The sequence below is a fragment of the Chanodichthys erythropterus genome, chromosome 14 (genome assembly GCF_024489055.1).
Source record: "Chanodichthys erythropterus isolate Z2021 chromosome 14, ASM2448905v1, whole genome shotgun sequence".
Taxonomy (NCBI): domain Eukaryota; kingdom Metazoa; phylum Chordata; class Actinopteri; order Cypriniformes; family Xenocyprididae; genus Chanodichthys; species Chanodichthys erythropterus.
Window position 1 is genome coordinate 39353789 of NC_090234.1, and position 23963 is coordinate 39377751.

Here is a 23963-nt window from a genome sequence, read left to right on the forward strand (position 1 = left end):
ACATAAAATATTGTCCCTCTAGTAATACTCACCATCAGAGCAGAACTGCTCCCTAGAGCACAGCCTCTTCTCAAACAAACAGCCTGTATGCAAGAGAGACAAAAAGACAGATGGAAGGATAAGAAATATGAAAGCAACTGAAAATAGAATAAAACATTTGGGGCCAGATTTACTAACAGCTCGCGCCAGCGCAAACCTTCTTTTGGCGTTAAAAACTACTTATTTACCTAAGACATGCAGTGAACAAATGAGCGATGAAAAGGTGTGGAAAGGTTATTTTTTTGTGGCTTACCTTATAGCATGCATTTAAGAGTTTCCCTTTCAGATGCAAAATTTATATAGAGTATTATTTGAATAAATAATAAAATATGATTAAGGCCCGTTTATATGACACCATTTTCAACAAAAAACGGAAACATTTTTATGCGTTTTGGCCGTTCATTTACATGACAACGGCCTGAAAACACAAACTTTTGAAAACGTGTTTCAAAGTGCAAATTTTTTGAAAACGGTCTCCGTGTAAACAACAAAAATGCGAATCTGTGAAAACGGTGACACCATGACATGTGCATTACATGTTTAGTCTATAGTGTTTCATCGCCATCTGATGGTCTGCCAGCAGAATACAGCATTTTTAGTCATTTTCATGCATTCGTATGAATCATCGGTACGTGGAAAACTCAAAGGAAAAACTTCTCCGATTTAACCATATCGTTGTTGTGTAAACGTACACACAGAACACGTTTTTTTTATTCCACTGCACTAATTTTACATTATTTTTTAATGTAAACACGTGCTAGACGGACATATTTAACCGTTGCGCACGCGTCTTTCGCAGTATGGAAAGCCAAGCAGTTCAAATACACACAAACTTTCGCGCGTAAAACAACACGCTGGCATTCTAAAAACGCGGCGTTCAAGTTAAAAGAAGTTCAACTTTTAAAAAACGCATCTTTTTTAGTTCCACTGAGCTGCATCTTGTGTTTTTAACAGTAGAAATGCATTCTGTGAGGTTTTACTGTGTTTTGCTTATTTACTGGTATTTGCACCATTAACCTCCCAAATAATGTCTTAAAGGTGCCCTAGAACTTTTTTTAAAAAGATGTAATATAAGTCTAAGGTGTCCCTTCAATGTGTCTGTGAAGTTTCAGCTCAAAATACCACAAAATGAGCCGATTCAGGGTGTGTGGCCCTTTAAATCTCGTGCTCCACGCCCCAAGAGCTCGCGCTTGCCTTAAACAACATAAAAAAAGTTCAAACAGCTAATATAACCCTCAAAATGGATCTTTACAAAGTGTTCGTCATGCATCATGTCTAATCGCTTAAGTACAGTGTTTATTTTGATGTTTACATTTGATTCTGAATGAGTTTGAGGCTACATGCTCCGTGGCTAACGACTAATGCTACACTGTTGGAGAGATTTATAAAGAATGAAGTTGTGTTTATGAATTATACAGACTGCAAGTGTTTAAAAATGAAAATAGCGACGGCTCTTGTCTCCATGAATACAGTAAAAAACAATGGTAACTTTAACCACATTTAACAGTACATTAGCAACATGCTAACGAAACATTTAGAAAGACAATTTACAAATATCACTAAAAATATCATGTTATTATGGATCATGTCAGTTATTATTGCTCCATCTGCCATTTTTCACTATTGTTCTTGCTTGCTTACCTAGTCTGATGATTCAGCTGTGCAAATCCAGACGTTCTGCCCTTGTCTAATGCCTTTCATAATGTTGGGAACATGGGCTGGCATATGCAAATATTGGGGGTTACGTAACAGTCGGTGTTATGTTGAGATTTGCCTGTTCTTCTGAGGTCTTTTAAACAAATGAGATTTATATAAGAAGGAGGAAACAATGGAGTTTGAGACTCCCTGTATGTCTTTTCCATGTACTGAACTCTTGTTATTTAACTATGCCAAGGTAAATTACATTTTTGAATCTAGGGCACCTTTAACCTATTTTGCGCTTGAAACGGCTGCGATAGTTACTGCTAAAATTTTCTTACTCGTGTTCATTTATTTGAATGCCAGACGTTATCCAAACATATGGTTTCCCAAGCCACATTATATTTTTAATTTGCTCCACCTGTGTTGTTAGTAAATCATGCACTTATCATCGGCTATGCTTGTTTGCAACCTTATACGCTAATTTGCATTGATCATTATGGAAATAAACCCTGCGTCTGTGTTCTTTAGGTAGCGCATGTCAGAATCTCCCGCAGAAATTTCCACTCCCACCAGCGCTATGGAATTGCGCTTTCACGCTAATTTTCCTTTTTAGTAAATCAGGCCCTAAATTTGAAGCCTCGAAAGCCTCAAAACATCTTTGTCAGTAGCAATATAGAAAAGACTGTATTCAAGTGACCTTTCCTGAACCAACATATTCATCTCAGCATAGGACTAACCCAGTCAAATCTGTCTCTCCTACTTTTTCTGACTCTGTTACAAGAGTTGGAGCTTAAAAACACAGTCCGAAAGCATATAAACAATATTGAATCAAGATGAATCAATGACAAGAATCATTCATCCATGATGGCCTATGATTGCAGTAGCTTGTTTCCCCTAAGATGCGGAGCTGCTGTGTGGGTAGATAGAATGAGGAGGGAAGCTCTGGGCATGTGCCGAACACAGCTGATCAAATAAAAAGGCAACATAACTGCCAGTGAGCATGACCTGAGTATGCTTGAGCGTGTGTGTGTGTGTGTGTGTGTGTGTGTGTGGGAATCGCCAGGCTGGCCAACAGCACTGCTGTCAGGGGAACCGAGCAGGACAAACAAAGATAAAGAGTCAGACTGATAAATCTGTGGGAGAATAAAGTAAAGTGGCCTAAAAACAAATGTAGACAATTTAAAAAGCATGGGGCTTTTTTAAAATCATTCTAAATGGAAATATATACCAAAAACATACTATCATTAAACTGATGATCTCTATGAAGAATGGAGGTTACTTAACACACGATTCCATCAAAGAGCTATTTTTAAAACGACACACTCCAGTTTACGTCAATGAAAATTAGATTGTGTAAATTGTGTAAAGTTTGCTTATTATTTAAGGCTATTTTCCAGTAGAGCAAATGGACTCAGACAGATGTTAAACCTCTTAGAAAAAAAACATGATGTCAACCTCTCATTTCCATTTCCCAATGATTACTTATCACATCAGTGAAAATCACCATGGCAGTGTTTTACTCTCTGGATTAATGATTAAAAAGAGCACTGAATTCCTGTATAAAACATAATCAACATCAGCCACTGACACAGTTTAGTCTCAGACACTGTGCAAATCTATACTCAAAATGGAATAATCATTATTAATAAGTGTTAAGATGATAAGCAATATATTTGCACAAAATACTCCAATCAGTTGTCTGTGTATACATTAGTATCAGGCTTAAAGGGTTAGTTCACCCAAAAATTTAAAAAATGTCATTTATCACTCACCATCATGCCATTCCACACCTGTAAGACTTTTGTTTATCTTCAGAACACAAATTAAGATATTTTTGATGAAATCTGATGGCTCCATGAGGCCTGCATTGACAGCAATGACATTTCCTCACTAAAGATCCATAAAGGTTCTAAAAACATATTTAAATCAGTTCATGTGAGTACAGTGGTTCAATATTAATATTATAAAGTGAAGAGAATATATTTTTTGTGCGCCAAAAAAACAAAATAACCAGCTTTGCAAATCGGATCAGTGATTCGGAGCGCCAAAGTCACGTGATTTCAGCAGTTTAGCCGTTTGATAGGAGATCCGAATCACTGATTCAATTTGTAAAGCTCTGAAGCAATGTTCTGAAATCGGCCCATCACTATATTGTTGAAAAGTCATTATTTTGTTTTTTTGGGGCACAAAAAGTATTCTTGTCACTTTATAATAGTAACCAGTGTACTCACATGAAATGATTTAAATATGTTTTTAGTACATTCATGGATCTTGAGAGAGGAAATGTCATTGCTGGCTATGCAGGCCTCACTGAGCCATCGGATTTCAACAAAAATATCTTAATTTGTGTTCCGAAGATTAACGAAGGTCTTACGGGTGTGGAACGGCATGAGGGTGAGTAATAAATGACATTATTTTCATTTTTGGGTGAACTAACCCTTTAAGAAGCAAAACCCTTAAGTCTAAACCTAAAAGGTTTTTCCTAATCTTTACAAAGGCAACACTTGCCATTTTTCTTTAATATACAATTATATCCCCCTGGTTTATAATAAACCTCTTTCAAGTCTTAAACAAAACTCAATAATAATGACTGGACTTGGCAGCAAAAAAATATCAGAAACTCGAGAAACAAAGTGTTGGCACCTGTGCAAGAATGAATGTTTCAACATCAACACCAGCCCTCAGAAAATGAGAGGACATGTTAGTGAACGAGACAAAACTAATGCTAGCAAAGACTGCAGAAATAGCGTCAGCTTATAATGAAATTCCTATATTCAAATGTAAAATATGAATATTAAAGGAAAATGAGGAGATTAAAGGAAAATAAAATATAACAAAATGATTCATGCTGCTGCAGTTCATTCACACAGAACTAAAGCCTTAACCAGATTGTGCAAAGCAGTGAGAATTCTGCCATTGAGCTCTATACCATTCATAAATGACAATAGTACATACCAGTAACGCACGGATCAATTAAATACCAACAACCTTAAGAAAAACATACGAGATAGTCTATTAATTAATCAGAAAATGTATAATTATGTATAAGATACAGAAATATTTACAAATAGGTCACTCGTCCAACGTCGTCGACGTGTCGCCAAGGATACAGAGAAGAGTCATTTCTATTGGTCAGAGCAGGGATGGAGAGTAAAAAGTATTTTTGTAAGCCAAATAATGCTTGGATAGAGGGGGATAATATATATTGGATTACGTTTAGCCTACATAACCTATGAAGAAACCTAAAGTAGCTTTCAAAATAAACAACATTGACCCTCTCCATGGTGCTGAAATGCTGCTCTTCAATGACCGTCTCCATACTGTCCATTCCCACCAGTTGCGTGATGAAGCTGAAAACGGTTCAGCCTTTAACACTTCCGATGCATGTTTAGTGGGAGAAGTGCAATCACAACCAAACACAATATGCAAATACTCTCAAATGTCATTAGGCTAATAAACATGATCCCACACACTAAACTGTCCACGAGTGGACTTTTGTTGTACTATATAAGTAGGTAAATGTGGCCACATCGCAATTGTCACAGGCCTTAAAAACCACACCAATGCACAAATCTTTTCCTGATATTTCTCTTCCGCCGACATTAACAGCCTACCTACCGTATTTGCCTGCCATTCCAAGCTGGCAGAATACGGACATCAAAAACAGGGCTCTCCATACTCGTGGATGCATCATTTTAACTATCCACGGGGTTGAAGTCAGCACGCGTCCGTCAAGAAATTAAATCCACATCTTGTCTGTCGGTGCCGCAGGCGTGTCCTCAACGCGCAAGTGATGGACGCGTCAGGTAAGACAAATTAACAGTAGGCTTTCGTTTTAGGCAGTAATAAACATACAGGGGCAGCAACGAATGTACAGAATTTCTGGCGCGGATCTGGAGCGGGAATCACGATCTTTCTTCACCGATGTGGAGGGGACCCGCAATTACGTCATAGGGAGACCAGGAGATTTGTGAAGAGTCTTGCGTGTGTGCAAAAGGAAGGAGGGCAGGATGTGTGGCTGTCTGTCGTTTAGCGACTGCAGTAGATAGTGAATCCTTCTGTTGGTTATAGCCTAGTTTTCCTCCTCCCGTGAGGAAACTGAGGCGAAAATGACATCACATATCACTGAAAAAAAAAAAAAAAAAAAAAAAGAATTCATCCTTAAAGTCAAATCCATGACAAATGCTATTTTACATGTTTACTATTATTGTCAGTCGTGTTCATTCCGGAATGTTTTACATGAAACGTTCAATAATAATTTTGTGCAGTAGTAGCCTAGGCTGAGTGGCTTTGTATCAGACTGTAATGTTTGACAACAAATGACTAACTATTTACTGTATGTTCCCCGTGTGTGGCATTGGAAACCACTGTCAAAAGAAAACCAATGTTGTTGTTGTTTTTAATCAAGCATGTACACATGAAGAGGATAAATAAAAATAAAAGACAATGTTGGTTAAGTGATGCTATGATGCTAACAAGAGATAATTAGAAATAAACAAATGAAAACTATAAATGGAAGAAAGCTGGCTGGACCTAATCAAAGAGTCTTTTCATATTGTTGCAGGAATCGATCACTGTTACACACAATAAAAGAAAACCAATGTCGTACTCAGACTTCGTCATTTATACGTCAACATGATCTACAACCAATTGAGACAGTAACAACAAAACACGTCATTTTTTACGAGGATGTGCAGCTGATTAAGCTGAGCTGTGGCGCCATCAACTGTTCAGACAATGTAGTGCATTATTAAGTTGGCTTGAAAAAGATATTGTAACAACATATTGTTATGCTATTTTTTTCTGAGACTAAAATTTCTAACACTAACTCCTCCTAGAGCTTTAACTCTACAAACTCCAAACTCGGATCAGACCTTCAAACTGTTCTGACTTAGTGTGCTTTATCTTTTCTAAGTGATCCGACTTACGGTTTTCCTAAAAATGACTGTTAAAGCTCAGAAAAATCCCATTGACTTTCATTGACGGAATGTTCAAATGAGCCAAGACTTTCAAATTCCAACTGTCAAAATTCAAATGTATTAAATTCATTCAAACTCTATCTATCTATCTATCTATCTATCTATCTATCTATCTATCTATCTATCTATCTATCTATCTATCTATCTATCTATCTATCTAAACTCATTCAAACTCATCCATCTATCTATCTATCTATCTATCTAAACTCATTCAAACTCATCTATCTATCTATCTATCTATCTAAACTCAAACTCATCTATCCATCCATCTATCTATCATCCATCTATCTATTAAACTAAATCAATCTATCTATCTATCAAACACCCTAGAAACCTCCACGAGTACCCTAGCAACCGCATAGCAATCACCTTAGCAACCACCACGATTACCCTAGCAACCACATAGCAACACCCTAGCAACCACCCCGAGTACCCTAGCAACCGCATAGCAACACCCTAGCAACCACCCAGTGTACCCTAGCAACCACATAGCAACACCATAGCAACTACCCAGAGTACCCTAGCAACCACATAGCAACACCTTAGCAACCACCACGATTACCCTAGCAACCACATAGCAACACCTTAGCAACCACCCCGAGTAACCACTAACCTAGCAATCTAAACTCATTCAAACTCACAAACTCTATCTATCTATCTATCTATCTATCTATCTATCTATCTATCTATCTATCTATCTATCTATCTATCTATCTATCTATCTATCTATCTATCTAAACTATTAAACTAAAACTTTCAAACTAAAAGCTTTCAAACTGAAAACTTTTAAAACTACTTTAAACTTTCTGGACCAGCTTTTTCAAGCCAACTTAAAGTTTGTCTCGACAAACTTTTTTATCTAGTTATATCTTATGAGTATTGCTTTACACATAAAAATGAGACTGCTAATATGTTTAGTGACCATATGTACACTACCATTCAAAAGTTTGGAAACATTACTATTTTTAATGTTTTTGAGTCTCTTATGCTCATTAAGCCTGCATTTATTTGATCAAAAATACAGAAAAAAACAATAATATTGTGAAATATTATTCCAATTTAAAATAATGGTTTTCTATTTTAATATACTTTAACTTTTTTTTTTTTTTCTGTGATGCAAAGCTGAATTTTCAGCATCATTACTCCAGTCTTTTGTGTCACATGATCCTTCAGAAATCATTCTAATATGCTGATTTGATACTCAGTTATTATCACAGTTGAAAACAGTTGTGTTGCTTAATATTTTTTGGAAACTGTGATACTTTTTTCAGGATTCATTGATGAATAAATAGTCAAAAAGAACAGCATTTGTTCAAAATAGAAATATTTTCTAACAATATAAATATTTACTGTCACTTTTGATCAATTTAACACATTCGTGCTGAATAAAAGTATTAATTTCTTCCAAAAAAAAAAAGAAAGAAAATACTGACCCCAAACTTTTGAACAGTAGTGTATATTGTTACTAAAAATTTAATTTAAATAAATGCTGCTCTTTTTTTTACTTTTTATTCATCAAAAAATCCTGAAAAAAAGTATTACGTTATAAAAAAATATTAAGCAGCACAACATTTGTAATAAATCAGCATTTTAGAATGATTTCTGAAGGATCATGTGACACCGAAGACTGGAGTAATGATACTGAAAATTCAGCTTTGCATCACAGACATAACTTATATTTAAAAGTATATCATAATAGAAATCCATTATTTTAAATTGTAATAATATTTCACAATATTACTGTTTTTTCTTTATTTTTGATCAAATAAATCCAGCCTTGATGAGTAAAAGAGACTTCTTTTGAAAACATTAAAAATAGTAATGTTTCCAAACTTTTGAATGGCAGTGTATGTGTTTTGCATGACAAAATATTTAGTTCCACAACAATTTTTTTTTTTTAGTAAATGATTTTGGTTTTGCTCTGATTATGTCTAATAAAATGGAGCCCTTAAGTCCAGCTATAGGTCAATGTTTTATAAAGGGACCCTTGCATATTTTACATCTTTCAAACTGCGTCAAAATATCCCTTGTCATGTCGGCCTTTACCCCCTTTTACATGGCATTTCACCTTGTTGGAATCTGTGTATGTCTGTTTGGTTGGTTGCTAGAGCAGCCGAAGGGTCTTTTTGAAAGACGACCTACTGGGCAACTCCCACCACTCCCCATAACCCCTTCCCATGTGTGGTTTCACATGTCCTGGCATTCAGACACCACATTCCCCGGCGCCATCACACTCCCAACTTCCCATGTTGGCAAGCCATCTGTACAGGCCATACTGATGCAGGACCAGTTCAATGTATTTAACATAGGACAGGGAGAGGATAGCTTCTGAAATGAAGTTATTTAGCAGACATTATGTTTTAGTGAAATAATTGCAACAAAAAATATGTAACTGATAGATATTATGGCATCTAATGAATTTGACAGTGAAGCACTGCCATGTCAGAATTAATCTTCCTACCTGACAGATTTTTGTCCCCTGAATTCATCTGGTTAGAGGTCATTTTCTGAGCCTAGTACTCTCATGATGTGCTGAAAATAAATTATATCTTAAGATTTATGATGAAGCATTGTGGGAACATCTAAACACTGTGGTCAGGTTAATTTTAGATTTAGATCTGCTGAACTTGATTTTAAATGATAATGTTGCTGTTTTTGATCAGAAAATAGTCTTTGTATGATTACACTTTATGTCAAAAATACACTTCACAGATACACAAACAATAGACAAGATTAAAAGTCTTCAAAGAAACTTGTGTGTGGGAACAGGAGGTATTTCTGTAGAAGTGGTTTGTGGTGGACTTCAGTAATGAAGTACAAGAGTGCCCAATCTGCATTTAGCATTTAGTATTGACTATTTTCATAGATATTTTTTTCTGAAAACAATGTTTTAGGAACTAAAAGCACTCTGCTAAATGAGACCCACAATCATTGGCTTTGGTTGCAGTGTTTTATCATTAAGGATTTTTCTTCTTTTTTTTTTTTTTTCTGGTAGGACTCACCATTAATTCTCCATGAGGGACACCAACGGGTACAACAGAACACAGACTCGAATGGGACTCGAACCCACAATCTTCGGAAGCCAGCAGTGCTTCTCATTCTATCCCCCTACACTACCCCTACTCCTAAACCTACCCATCACACGAAAACATTCTGCATTTTTAATAAAACATTGTTTTAAATATGAGGACTCATGAAGTGTCCTCCTATTTCATGTTTCAACGTAATACCAGTGTACAAATTTGTGTTCTCATAAACCATGAAAACTAGCACACACACACACACACACACACACACACACACACACACACACACACACACACACACACACACACACACACACACACACACACACACACACACACACACACACACACGACTACTTTAAAAAAGTCATTTTCATTCTTCTTAAGAAGAAATTTAATTACCAGTGACATTCACCACTTTGCATTCACACACACTCACCTGGAAAGAATATTGAATAAGTTATATGCAAATACGAATTTGTATGCCGTTGCCATTGCTCCAGTAGAATAGCTCTAAAAAGTATTATGTTTCATAGACTGGCTCTTATTACTTTGTTCCTCCTATATATCTGATGTAGGAATAGTTTTTATTATGCATTTAATGATCTCAATCAGCATAAAAGAAAGCTGAAGACTGATATTTCAACAGCACCTTATGACAATATCCATTCATTCAATGTTTTGACTGTTTTAGATTTCACATCTTTGACCCAGTTATCAAAAATATTGTCTGAGAATGTTTTGCTAACATTCATATTAAAACATTATTTCTAAACATAGTTTTTTTAAATGTTTTAAAAATGTTTTTTTTTTCTTGGTTATTATGATACAAACATTACATTACATTTGATCTTTCTGCAAACATAATGTTTTCTGAACATTCTGAAACTGTAACATTTAAAAAACATTAGACAAGCGTCCAACTAAAATGTTTCAGAATAAAAACATTCCATAAACAATGTATAAATAACATTTTGTTGTAATGTTTTGAGAACATTACAGACCAGATAACTTTGAACTAATGTTCAATTAATGTTACTGGAAGAATGTTTGTTCATAGCTTACATTCCAGTCACAGATGCATTGAGAGATATAAAATAATACACATTTGTATTCTGTATAAACAATACTTAATAAAGTGTTTTGAGATTGTTGAGTCTCTGCCCCATTAGATCCAATCTTTTTCCTGGAGGCCCTTAGGAAAGTAGCCTGGTGGTGACGGGGCACAGACTGGAAGTCTATTAATAGCCATGACAGCAGCAGCTGTGGAGTAACATCGCAACTTCTCACTCACTATGGTTAGCCTGGGGAACAGGAAGAACTATGGGGGTTGCAGCAACAGAGATCTTATTTGGTATCACATATATTTGATGACACAAACACAGAGTTTTATTACTCTGATTTCCCAGGTGCACTGTAAGAGTTTATGACAGAAGAAAAACAAATTAAGAACATTTCATCATTGATATATCTAAAATATTAAGCCATTCTCACATGATGGTGTAATATTTTATAAAGCTGAAGGCATTTAAAGACAAAAACATGAGATGAAACACATTTCACATACGCACAAGTTTTCTAATTAAACTCATATTAATCGGGTCATCATTTAGCATTATCATTAATGTTATTAAAGTAAAAGATAGCACATATTTCAGGATTGTCACCAACACAAATTTATAAAACTCAATATTTTCTTTTCTTGCTTGAACTCAAAATGTCACAGGTTGTAATTTCTGTTTAATAAAGCAAAAACTAAATAGGGACCAAAAAAAAAAAAAAACACTGGGCACCATTATATTTCATCGTATGGACAAAAGGCACAGGGACATTTTTTTAAATATCTTCATTTCTGTACCACAGAAGATATAAAGTAATACAAGTCTGCAATGAATGAAGGTGAGTAAATTCTGACAGAAAAAGAAATCCCAGTAAAATTTACGGTAAAAAACGGCAGCTGTGGTTGCCAGAACTTTACCGTAAAAAAATCTGTTAAATTTACAGTAAAATAATGTATTTCATTAACTGATATAATGTTAATTTACCAACCTAATGAAGTGCTAGTATCTGTTTTGTACCTTTATAATACACCGACAGTCACCAAACACAGTGGTGATAAAAGTCACATGATGAATCAAAGTTCATCACAAGCAGCTTTTCCACAAGTTGAGAAGAACAATACTAACATATAGAAGGAGCACACAGTGTCATTCACACACACACTGAACACCATCATGTGACATGCATGAAATTTAAAAAATTAATTTAACAACATTAGATGTAACATAAAACATAAAACCTTAATGTACATAACTGATTAGAAAAAAATGAGAAAAACTAAGAAGAAACAGAGCTATTTCAATGAAAATATATCAAATGTGAAGTTTCACGCAGGGAATTGTGGGAATGTCAATTTACGGTTTTTCACTGTAAATTATACAATGAATTGTTATTTTTCACTTCCAAAAAAATTTTACCGTAAAATTACATTAAATGTACCGTTAGATCTATTACAGTTATTCACTGTATAGTACGGAAACGTTCTGTAAACCAATTGAGTTTTTCACCACAGCATTTTTACAGTCTTTTACTGTTAAAATCACGGTCATTTTTTACTGAACCCTCTTGAAGACACATACATCTGGTTGGGAATCATATTATAACATTACAAAATATATAAAAATATATAACTTTATAGATACGTGAGCAAAATGTTCTTAGAACATATTTTTGCTTTCTGGGGATAGGAGCTCTATCTTTACTTTGAAGACAATATGTCATGATTAAATCTAATTTCAGATGAAAATAATATTTTAAATTCAAGACAGTGGCTAAAAAGGAGAGTATCCTGTTAGTTTTGCAAAGGTGAAAGCTAAAGTTTGGAATTAATGTTGAAAAGAAAATGACCTATTATCATAAATATATCCAAATTTAAATGCCGAACACTTCATATTGAACATTTTAAATAAGCACAAAAACTCATGTAGAATTATCAATGCAATATTGTTTTACTGAGGTACAAGAGCTCTTCCTGGTAAGCAGAACAAATGACAGCACATTCTACATGATGTGACCCGTGACACCTCATGCCCCATACATTTGCTTCACCCAGCTGCTGGAAACAGACCTCATGACAGCTGAGGAAGCAAGGTTTAGAAAAGAGAGAGACAAGTGTGGGCCAATGTGAGGGGTGATAACAGTGACAGAAAAATGTGGGTGGGGGCAGATGGGTGGTCCACTATATATAGCCCAGCTTCGCCGCTTGACCCTCATTCTACCACACAGCCCTAAGCGACCCATCATTTTCACACCGTACAATCCTTAGAGGCCCAGTCATGAGCAAGACGTATTCAACTTCTGCCGAGACGGCTTCCTCTTACCGCCGTACCTTCGGCTCCGGTCTGAACTCCTCCATTTTCTCTGGCCGTGGTTCTGCTGGGTCCTCTCGTATGTCTTCCAGAGTTTATGAGGTGAGCAAGAGCTCCGCTTCTCCCATTTATTCCAGCCACCGCGCATCCAGCTCTTCCTTGGGTGGTGGCTCAATGGTCCGTACCTATGCCGGTCTTGGCGAGAAGCTGGACTTCAATCTGGCCGATGCCATGAACCAGGACTTCCTCAATACACGCACTAATGAGAAAGCAGAGCTGCAACATCTCAATGACCGCTTTGCCAGCTACATCGAGAAGGTGCGCTTCCTGGAGCAGCAGAACCAAGCGTTGACTGTGGAGATTGAGCGTATGCGGGGCCGCGAGCCCACGCGTATCGCAGAGATGTATGAGGAGGAGATGAGAGAGCTACGCAGACAGGTGGATGCACTGACCAATCAGAGGTCTCGTGTTGAGATAGAGAGAGACAACCTGGCCGATGACCTACAGAAACTGAAACTGAGGTGAGAGCTTCAAGAAGTATTTACCACTATGCATCTTTTGCTTTTTGTAAAAGTTTTGATTCATTCAGATTTACTTTGAATTTAAATTTGAAATATTATATTCCTAAACATACAAAAAAAAAGTCGGTGTTTGGATTTAAATAGGCAAATACTTAAGAGTCTATGATTGGATCATTATTGCAGTGATTATTATGTTTCTTCCATGTTAGATGTTTGGGAATGGTTCTTCTAACCCTTAAAGATGGAGTGTGTAGCTTTTAGTTTCTTAAACAACCATATAGGAAGACACATCATGACCATATTCCAGGATGACAATGTCAAAATTCACCAGGGTTAAAATTGTGAAAGAATTGTTCAGAGAGCATGAAGAAAAAAATCATTGAAAGTCTTTGGGATGTGCTGGAGTAGACTTTACAGAGTGCTCACCTCTTGCATTGTCAATACAAGATCTTGACCAAAAATTGATGCATCTCTTTATGGAAATAATCATTTTTTGGTCAAAATCTTGTACCGACAATGCAAGAGTCAAGCACTCTTTAAAGTCTACTCCAGCACATCCCAAAGACTTTCAATGAATCTAATGTCTGGACTTAGAGATGACAATTCATGTGTGAAAATCATATTTATGCTCCTTCCCAGCCATTCTTTCACAGTTTGGGCCTGATAAATACTGACATTGTCATCCTGGAATATGGCCATGATACTATGCATCTTCCTACATGGATGTTAAAGAAATGAAAAGCTACACGCTCCATCAAATAGGGTTAGAAGAACTATTGCCAACCATACAACATGCTAGAAACATCATAATCACTGCAATAATGATCCAATCATAGACTCTTAGTCATTTGCCTATTTAAACACAAACAGGCTGGGCAGTGTAATGTTCTGGCAGGTTCTCTGAAAGTAATGAACAAACATTCTTCCAGTAACATTAATAGAACATAAGTTAACATTCGCATAACCAAGAAAAAACGTTTTTAAAACATTTCAAAAACTGGACATTCAGAGAACATTCAAGAATAACGTTTTCATAACTTAATGGCAATGTTACCAAAACATTCTTAGAACTTATTTTTTGTAAGCTGGGCAGGATATATTGTATGCTATCCAGACAGTAAAAAGAAATGTGTAAAGTAAAGTGTATCTAGTGTTGTGTTGAAGTGATTTGGTTTATTTCCCTCAGAGTACATAAGTCCACACTTTATGGAGGCATAGTGACATTTATTATATAATATGTGGGGCCTGGAAAAAGCCACACAGTGTAAAATTGGAAGTCATGACGGTGCTCGTAACTCATGTCATTGAGTTGTGAATTTGGGAAAGGACATCTACTTACAATTTCTAACTACTAAAATTCTCCCCAAAACATTCTAAAACAACATAATGAGCATGAATTTTTGAAATAAATGCTTTAAAATACCCTGGGTTTGATGCCATCATGGCCAGATTTCTAAAACACAAGCAGTAGACATGAAACACAGAGACGGCACAGGAAAGACAGGGGTCAGGACCACCTCAGACGTTAAAGACAACATACATAAGTCGGGGTATATGGTAACCCCAAGTAGCAACCACCGTTGTAACTCATGTAAGTGTAAGATGTTGGAAAGAGTATAAGTGTTATTCCTATTTGCAAAAGGACCCAGGGTCCTATTACACATTGCTCAGATTAGACTGCTATTATTAGCCTCTTCAATACACCCCCCAGCACTGCAGAGAATGCACATCCCTAAAAATAACCCTTATCTTATGCTCATAGTGTGTTTCGGTCTGCCTGAGCGCATTGCATTCAAGGGCCCCATAGAAACCACACCATGTTATCAGCACTAATGATAACTGTTGAAAGCCTACCAACATCAATTCCTATGCACAGATATTGTTTAAAGTGAACCTGATGGTGTGCTGACACATAGAGATTATATAAAACTCATTATGTGATTTGCAGCTGCAGCTATAAGTTCTGGATCTCCAGCAATATATGAAAAAACAACTAAAACATTATGGGTATTGAAGCTCTCCATTACTTTCTAGTGCCAACAGAGCCTTCAACTTTGGTATGACATGATTTATGGCTCAACTCCTTTTATCTCTCAGATGCCAAGTGACTGCCAACAATTACATTCATGAAACCGGATATGTGTCACATTAACAACATACCTCTTTCAAACGAATGTCAGGGACATTTACATTCAACCTGAGCTATGTGTAACTCCAAGCAGTATGTGAGAATATAATGTTCCGTCTTGATCTCTATGCATGAAGGAATGACAACTTCACAAGCTGCTCTCAGCATATCTCAAAGACTGAGGGCATGAAGGACACCTTGGCCATTGTACAAGCTCTATTTCTGGCCATGCAGTAATTCCTAAATAGCAAATTCCAATATGCGTCATTAAAAATCATCTAAATTAAACTTTAAAGACTTAACAGGCTAGTTAGAGCACTAAATATGTTTTGTTAAGTCATATTTACTTCATATTTCATATTTGTCTTCCACAGACTTCAAGAGGAGATCCACCAGAAAGAAGAAGCTGAGAACAACCTCTCTGCTTTTAGAGCTGTATGTGCTTTAACATGAAAAACATACAAATATAAATACAAAGCAATTCAATTTGATGAATGACACTGACTGAATTATTCCACAATTGTTGTGCTCTCTGTAGGATGTAGATGCTGCCACTCTGGCCAGGCTGGACCTGGAAAGACGTATCGAGGGCCTTCATGAAGAGATTGCATTCCTCAAGAAGGTCCACGAGGAGGTTTGTACACATCTAAAGTTACGTTCCTCAACATTTCCCACAACTATACGTGACTAACTGTTCATCTCTCTGTCTGCGACCTCCCTCGCTCTCATACCAACATGTCCACTGACCTTTTACTCACGAGGCTCTGAAGTCAAGTTCTTTAAATGCACTCTCTGCTTTTTATTTGACATGTAAGGATAAAATGGTCACATGTGGGTCTGTGTGTGTGTGTCAGCTGCACACTGACAGTGAGGGGGCAGTGTAAAGCTGTGCAACAGATGCATCCCTATAATTAAACAGAGACAGATTCTCTCAGACACAGCTGTGAGTAGGGTGGTGGAAAAAGAAAAAGGCCTTACAAGGCCTCACAGTCCTACAATTACAACAGAGATAAAAAAAAAATAATTACAGCTACACTCTTCAAAATAAAGGATCCAAAAGGGGGGTTTCCCAGCAATGCCACAGAAGAACCTTTTTGGGTTCCCTAAAGAAACTTCTTAAAAGAACCATTTTTTCTTAGTGTGAAGAAGATTTGAATAATCTGAAAGATCTCAGAAGATTCTTGTTTGGCATCTTTTAAGAACTTTAGACATTCATGGATCCTTTCCATTCCACAATCGGTTCTATATAGTGGAAAAATGTTCGCTGAAGGTTCATTGGGGAACCAAATATGGTTCTTTTATGGCATCGCTGTGAAAACCTCCTTTCGTAGCCTTTATTTTGAAGAGTGTGTAAAGATCCTTTTGTGCTGTGGAAAGGTTTCATGGATATTAAAGGTTCTTAGAACCATCAATGGCAATAAAGAACCTTTAATTGTAAGAGTGTATATTTCATAGTCTCATTCATTAATGGGTTCCATAGAATAAAGTCACTTTTTTAATCATTCCTCCAATGCAAATAAACAGTTTACATTATGGTTGGATTCCTGCTTCACTCTCAGAATGACACTAACTTTCTTTATACTCCAACCAATATAAAAAAGTGCACTCTGAAGCCATGTCTTGGTGTGTACCTTTTCCTTTAGGAGATCCGTGAGCTGCAAAACCAGATGCAGGAGAGTCAGGTACAGATCCAAATGGACATGTCCAAGCCTGACCTGACCGCCGCCCTGAGGGACATCCGCCTGCAGTATGAGGGTATTGCTGCCAAGAATATCGCCGAGGCTGAGGAATGGTATAAGTCTAAGGTCTGTATCAGCGATTTTAGAAATATGCAGACATACAATTCAAAGGCTATATTCAGATCTATGTATCTAGACTGAAAGTAGCCAGGCGTTTGGGCTAAACTATTTTGTTCCACCTACAGGTGTCAGATCTGAACCAGGCAGTAAACAAGAATAATGACGCTCTCAGACAAGCCAAGCTTGAGACCATGGAGTTCCGTCACCAGATCCAGTCCTACACTTGTGAGATTGACTCTCTCAAGGGCACCGTAAGTCCTTAAAATCACCATGAAAATCATATGCTGCGTCCCAATTCGCCTACTTATACTACTCCTAAAAGTACAGTATACTGTTTTTGTAACGAAAAAGTACATACTTCTGAGTGTGTAGCAGAAGAGTATGCAAGCTTTGGGACATACTACCTCGTCATAATTGCGTCATTAACGGACGTTCTGTCACTTAGTTACGCAACCTGTAACTGTTTAAACTACCCTGTCAATCATCTTGTCACAGTTAAAATCCTCCACATTTATTTAAATTTAATTTCCTACCGTTTCGGAGATAAATGTAGTCGCACGTTGATCTGCCAGTCATGGGTCTTCCATGCAATAACTCTCCTCGTCTTTGCATAATGATGCATTTAAAAATTAATGACCAAACGCATCGTTATAAAAGTTCACAATGCTGTTGCAGATGAAATATAATGCGGATAACATTTAATAAACATATTTTCGTCAGGTTAGATACTGATTATTAATCATTCAAGCCCCTTTATCTTAACCGCTCTGCTTAACCGTCGGTCTCGCACATCCGTCATGTTTGTAGTTTTTTAACACCTTTTACTCGTATTTGTAGTTCTAATCGAATCCTCGTCCACAGCGCAATGTGTTATGGGCAATATTAGTGGTTAGAAGTGTGCACGGATCTGCACTTCGAATTCTAATCGGAAAAAGTAGACCATCCGGGTAACTTTGGAATACTCATTTCAACATACTACGATTTGGGACATACTAATTCTTTTTTCGAATACTATTTAGGACGGATAGTATGCGAATTGGGACGCAGCAATACTTTTTGATATGAAATATTGTGGTACATTTGAGTGACAACCTGTCACTCAAATGAGATCAAACAATAGCAAACCACAATGATCCAATCAATTCCCAATAGACAAAATCAAGTTCCACCCTACATTTTTTCTTGCTCAAGAAGCCATTTCACTTGGATATAAGTCACAATAGTGAAGAAAAGACACAACTTCTGTTTCATGCCGACTTTAGATGGGCTCTAAGCCAAATGATCATTTTCCAGCCAAAACAAATATTAGCTCAGCCTCTGCACACTGAACTTCCTAATTATGAAGGCTATAATATGTTTCCCCAGTAAATTTATTTCAGTAAAGAGCCAACAGTAATGGCCCACTGTATCCCTAGAAATCTACTGAACTCATCCTCAGTTTTTATTATTACTCCACTCAGTTCATCTCATCTCCAGTCTTTCTTTTCCTTCTGTACACCAGTTTCAACCATACCTACTTGTTGTCCTTTCTTTCTCTCATCTTCTCGTCATTCTGTCTGTAGAATGAGTCTCTGATGAGGCAAATGAGGGAGATGGAGGAAAGGTTGGGCCGTGAGGCCGGAGGTTATCAGGACACCATTGCACGTCTTGAGGGTGAGATCACAAAAATGAAGGACGAGATGGCTCGCCACCTCCGTGAGTACCAGGATCTGCTGAATGTCAAGATGGCACTTGATGTGGAGATCGCCACCTACAGGAAGCTTCTGGAAGGAGAGGAGGGCAGGTAAGAGATAGAAGGTATTTGGACAGGTTTTGCTTATTGTTCTTAACTGATATAACAAAACAGTATTTCATATTATTATTATTTACCTTGTTTTCAGGATCTCTCTGCCTGTGCAGTCCTTTTCTTCCTTGAATTTCAGAGGTGAGAAACTATCCTACTTTCACACTCCTTAAAGGGATAGTTCACCCAAAACTGAAAGTTGTCATCATTTACATGCCATCATGTCATGTGAAGCATTAAAAAAAGATGTTTTAAAGAACTTTTTTGATTGGGGTTCCAAACTAATTTGGGTTACACTTTATTTCGATAGTCCACTTTAGACATTCTACTAACTATAAGTAACTTTGCAACTACATGTTAACAACCAGTCATTAGAGAATTAGTAGACTGACTGCCTAATATCTGCTAACACTTTATTTTGATGGTCCCCAACAGACATTACGTAACTTTGCAAGTACATTTCAACTTACCTAACCCTCCACAAGAGTTATTTGACATCGAGTTGTAAAGTTACTTACAGGGATAGTTCACCCAAAAATGAAAATTATCCCATGATTTACTCACCCTCAAGCCATCCTAGGTTTATATGACCATGTTTTTTCAGACAAACACAAACCGACATATATTTAAAAATATCCTTAGTCCATGTTTATAATGGTTGTGAATGGTAACCCACATTCTGAAGACAGAAAATATGCGTCCTTCCATAAAAAAAGTGATCCATACGGCTCCAAGGGGTTAATAAAGGCCTTTTGAAGTGAAGGGATGTGTTTTTGTAAGAAAAATATCCATATATAAAACTTTATAAAGTCAAATATACGACCTTCTGGCAGACGACCGTACGCATATTGTGCACGTCAATTTGGGAGGAAGAGCAACCTTTGACCCGAACGCAATAACGCAATGATGAACGTGGAGGCGAAGTGGAGAGAGCAAAACAAAACACCGGTCATGAGTTAGAAGTCTAAAACGCGAAATTTTAAAGAGAAATGTCAGAGGATTTTGATATAAGAGAAGAGGAGCTTGAGTTTGTTGGCTATTAATTCATCCTGCGTCATACATCGCGTCACGGGTTACTCATTTGGCACTTGCGCAATCTGCATACAGGCGTCTACCGGAAGCTCGTTATTCGACTTTATAAAGTTTTATATATGGATATTTTTCTTACAAAAACACATCCCTCCGCTTCAAAAGGCCGTTATTAACCCCCTGGAGCCGTATGGATTGCTTTTTTTATGGATGGATGGATATTTTCTGGATAAGGATATATTTAAATATATCTCGGATTGTGTTCGTCTGAAAGAAGATTGTCATATAAACCTAGGATGGCTTGAGGATGAGTAAATCATGGGATAATATTCATTTTTGGGTGAACTATCCCTTTAAAGTGTAACCCAACTTTGCACCTCACCAACTCTTAAAAAAAAAAAAAAACAATGACTGAAATGTTCCACAGTAGAAAGATAGTCATACAGGTTTGAAAGAACATGAGTGTGAGTAAACGATGACAGAATTTACATTTTTGAATGAGCTATCCCTTTAATAATATATATATTGTCGAGCAAAACTATCTTCTTCATCCACAAGGGGGGGCAAAAGCCATTGTATTTTTTCGTTTTAACACCCAAGTCTCCTTATGCTTTGTTGTGTTTTGAGTGCATCAATTGAAGATGAAATCAATAATTCAGTATTTATGTATTTACTATGTGAGGCTCAGTTTAATGATGCCGAGATATGAATTGTGTTGCCATAGAGACCAGCCCGGAGCAGCACCAAAAGCAACAACAGAGAGCATCTGAAGTCCACTCTAAGAAAACAGTTCTGATCAAGACCATTGAGACCCGGGATGGCGAGGTAACATACATGCACAAACAAACACTTGCTAACATGCTAGACTTATTGTGTCATTAATTGAATTTACAGACTGTCCAATCTCAAAAACATGTGTTATATACATAAACACGCACATATATACTGAATATAAGCATACACATAATCGTAATCATCCAAATAATTTTCTATTTTACCCTAGAGTAGGACAACTAGTGAGGGTTTGAGCGCCCTCAGTGCTCAGTGTGTAAGTTCAGCCATGGCTCACTTGATTCATCTGTTTCTATAGTCCTTTCCCAAACACTTTCCTAAAAAAATCCTGTTCCCTATTAACCAGCACTGGGTTGCACTGCAAAATCCTCCAACTGTCATGTGAATCACTGTTAATATCAGTTTTCTGCTCTGCTGAATATCACAGAGTGTTTCTGCACAGCACATATGGAGAACTTCATCTATGAAAGAATGTGTCTTGCACCAGCCCAGTATTGATTTGCAGCAGGAAAAGGGCTATTTTAACTTAAAGAGAAGTCTCTGTTTCTTATTATGGAGTATCACTTTTTTTTAAGCACTTTTGTGTTTTCCCAGCATTTATGTGCAGCATGTGAATCATCTGTATCCTATCCAGACACCCTCTCTCTAATCATTCCCTTTTTGTTCCCTCCCTTCAGGTCGTCAGCGAGTCCACACAGCACCAGCAGGACATCATGTAAAGCCAATGAAACAGATCAAATTTCATTAGAATCCCTTTCCCTAACTTAGCTACATTTTCACCGATGGCCTCAGGCTTTTTATGCACACGCCCAGTATTATCATGACCCATTACTGCATGTGTGGATGACGCACAAAGACAAAAGGAAAGTGAGCTGAAGAACGAGAGGGAGGACGAGCGAAACGGCGCAATACACATACTGTCTGGAGTGTAAGTGGAGTCTGAAAGTGGCCAGCTGATCTCAGAGTTTCTGTTTATATGAATGTACGCGTGCATGTGTGGTTGGGTCATAATGGGAAAATCTGAGACACTGTTCCACCTCTACAAAAACAATAAACAGTATTTCCCTCCTATAAAATTGAAGGCTTCTGTGCTTTTTTGTATTAATCACATAGTATGAAGTACATCACATTGTATGAAGTGATTTAAGCCAGTTTCTGTGCAGACAACAACACTCAGTAGTATGGCCTGGTTACAAAAAAAAAGGTATTGAACATTTCCACTATATTGCCCATGCAAAAAGGTTAACACACACTGACCTTTTGTCAATCCAGAAATATTAAATAGCCTTTTTTGCAAAACACATTTTTGAACAAAAATATAAATGTAAAATATAAAACCAGACAAAATTCTAATTAATAAAATACATAAAATTACAAATTATGATCTAAGATCTGAGGTGAATTAGCCCTATCATCGTCACTTTCATATAACGGTCAACCAAAATGATATTCAAACTCACAAGTGTTACTTTTAAAAGTAATGCATTACAATATTAAGTTACTCCCTAAAAAAGTAACTAATTGCTTTAGTTTCTTTTTATGGAAAGTAATCTGTTACGTTACTTTTGCGCTACTTTTTCTCATCTGGGCTGGGCTCGCTTGTTTGTTTTTTAATAACAAAAAATGTATTAAATCTTTTGGCAACTGTACAGGCCCTTTCACACCAAAAGTGAAATGAATAAGCCTCAGGCTGAAGAAAATGCAAATTCACACCTGTAAAGTAGAAGACGCAGCTCAAATAAAGAAACTTCAGCACTCTTCAACAATAAAAACAAAAAATGAAATGCGAATATGATGTCTATCTAAAGTCATTTTTGCTTATTAGTATGGTTGAATTGAATCATCGAAGGTCAGCAGTAAAGACACTGGTTAATAAAGTGAGATTAAAGGGTTAGTTCACCCAAAAATGAAAATAATTTCATTTATTACTCACCCTCATGCCGTTCCACACCCGTAAGCCCTTCATTAATCTTCGAAACACAAATTAAGATATTTGTGTTGAAATCCGATGGCTCAGTCAGTCCTCCATAGACAGCAATGACATTTCCTCTCTCAAGATCCATTCATGTACTAAAAACATATTTAAATCCGTTCATGTGAGTACAGTGGTTCAATATTAAGATTATAAAGCGACGAGAATATTTTTGGTGCGCCAAAAAAACAAAATAACGACTTATTTAGTGATGGCCGATTTCAAAACAATGCTTCAGGAAGATTCGGAGCATAATGAATCAGCGTATCGAATCATGATTCGGATCGTGTATCAAACTGCCAAACTGCTCAAATCACGTGACTTTGGCACTCTGAACCGCTTATTCGACATGCTGATTCATTACGCTCCGAAGCTTTCTGAAGCAGTGTTTTGAAATCGGCCACGACTAAATATGTCGTTATTTTGTTTTTTTTTGGTGCACCAAAAAAATTCTCGTCACTTAATAATATTAATATTGAACCACTGTACTCACATGAACAGATTTAACCCTTAAATGCATGACTGTTTCGCCAATCATTCTTACATATTTGGGTCTTTATCGACCCGGATCTATATCTAACACAGAAGGATCTCTATCCGTCGCGATTATATAAAACTCCTCTGAAATTAGAGTAACAATTACAGAAGAATAAAATAAATCGTATTTTGTTACCTTTTGGAGCTTGAAAGGGCTGAGTTTGAGCAGATGTTTTATGCCATCATCACTGTCCTCGTCAGAGCTCATTTCCCAGTAAATTCAGCAAATAATAGGCTAGTTTTATGTTTGAGGTCACGAATATGAGCCCAATCGCGATCTCAAACGTATTCTCAGAACTATATAATTTTCAACATCTTCAAAATCAATATTTTGATCGCTAACAGCTTC

The 23963-nt window shown here is 36.8% G+C and overlaps 2 protein-coding genes across 5 annotated transcripts in view; one reads left to right on the plus strand and one right to left on the minus strand.

Annotated features, from left to right (window-relative positions):
* ptprna (protein tyrosine phosphatase receptor type Na) overlaps positions 1–5705 on the minus strand; it is a 36391-nt gene extending 30686 nt beyond the window's left edge. For both annotated transcript variants that reach the window (XM_067408614.1, XM_067408613.1), the window contains exons 1-2: positions 5299–5705; positions 33–83 (exon numbers count right to left, since the gene is read on the minus strand). In XM_067408614.1, coding sequence (XP_067264715.1) covers positions 33–83; positions 5299–5374 — 127 coding nt within the window. In that variant the 5' untranslated portion in view covers positions 5375–5705. The remainder of the gene's footprint in view (positions 1–32; positions 84–5298) is intronic.
* A 7243-nt stretch (positions 5706–12948) lies between these two features.
* Positions 12949–22181, plus strand: desma (desmin a). 3 transcript variants are annotated; one of them, XM_067409827.1, is made up of 10 exons: positions 12949–13574; positions 16077–16137; positions 16241–16336; positions 17346–17507; positions 17627–17752; positions 19064–19284; positions 19382–19425; positions 21038–21138; positions 21317–21361; positions 21783–22181. In XM_067409827.1, exons 1-10 carry the CDS (start codon positions 13021–13023, stop codon positions 21822–21824), a joined length of 1452 nt encoding a protein of 483 aa, XP_067265928.1. In that variant the 5' UTR covers positions 12949–13020; the 3' UTR covers positions 21825–22181. The 3 variants fall into 3 exon arrangements, with proteins under 3 accessions (XP_067265928.1, XP_067265930.1, XP_067265929.1); XM_067409829.1 differs by having other exon boundaries at positions 21322–21361; XM_067409828.1 differs by lacking the exon at positions 21317–21361.
* Positions 22182–23963: the final 1782 nt, after the last annotated feature.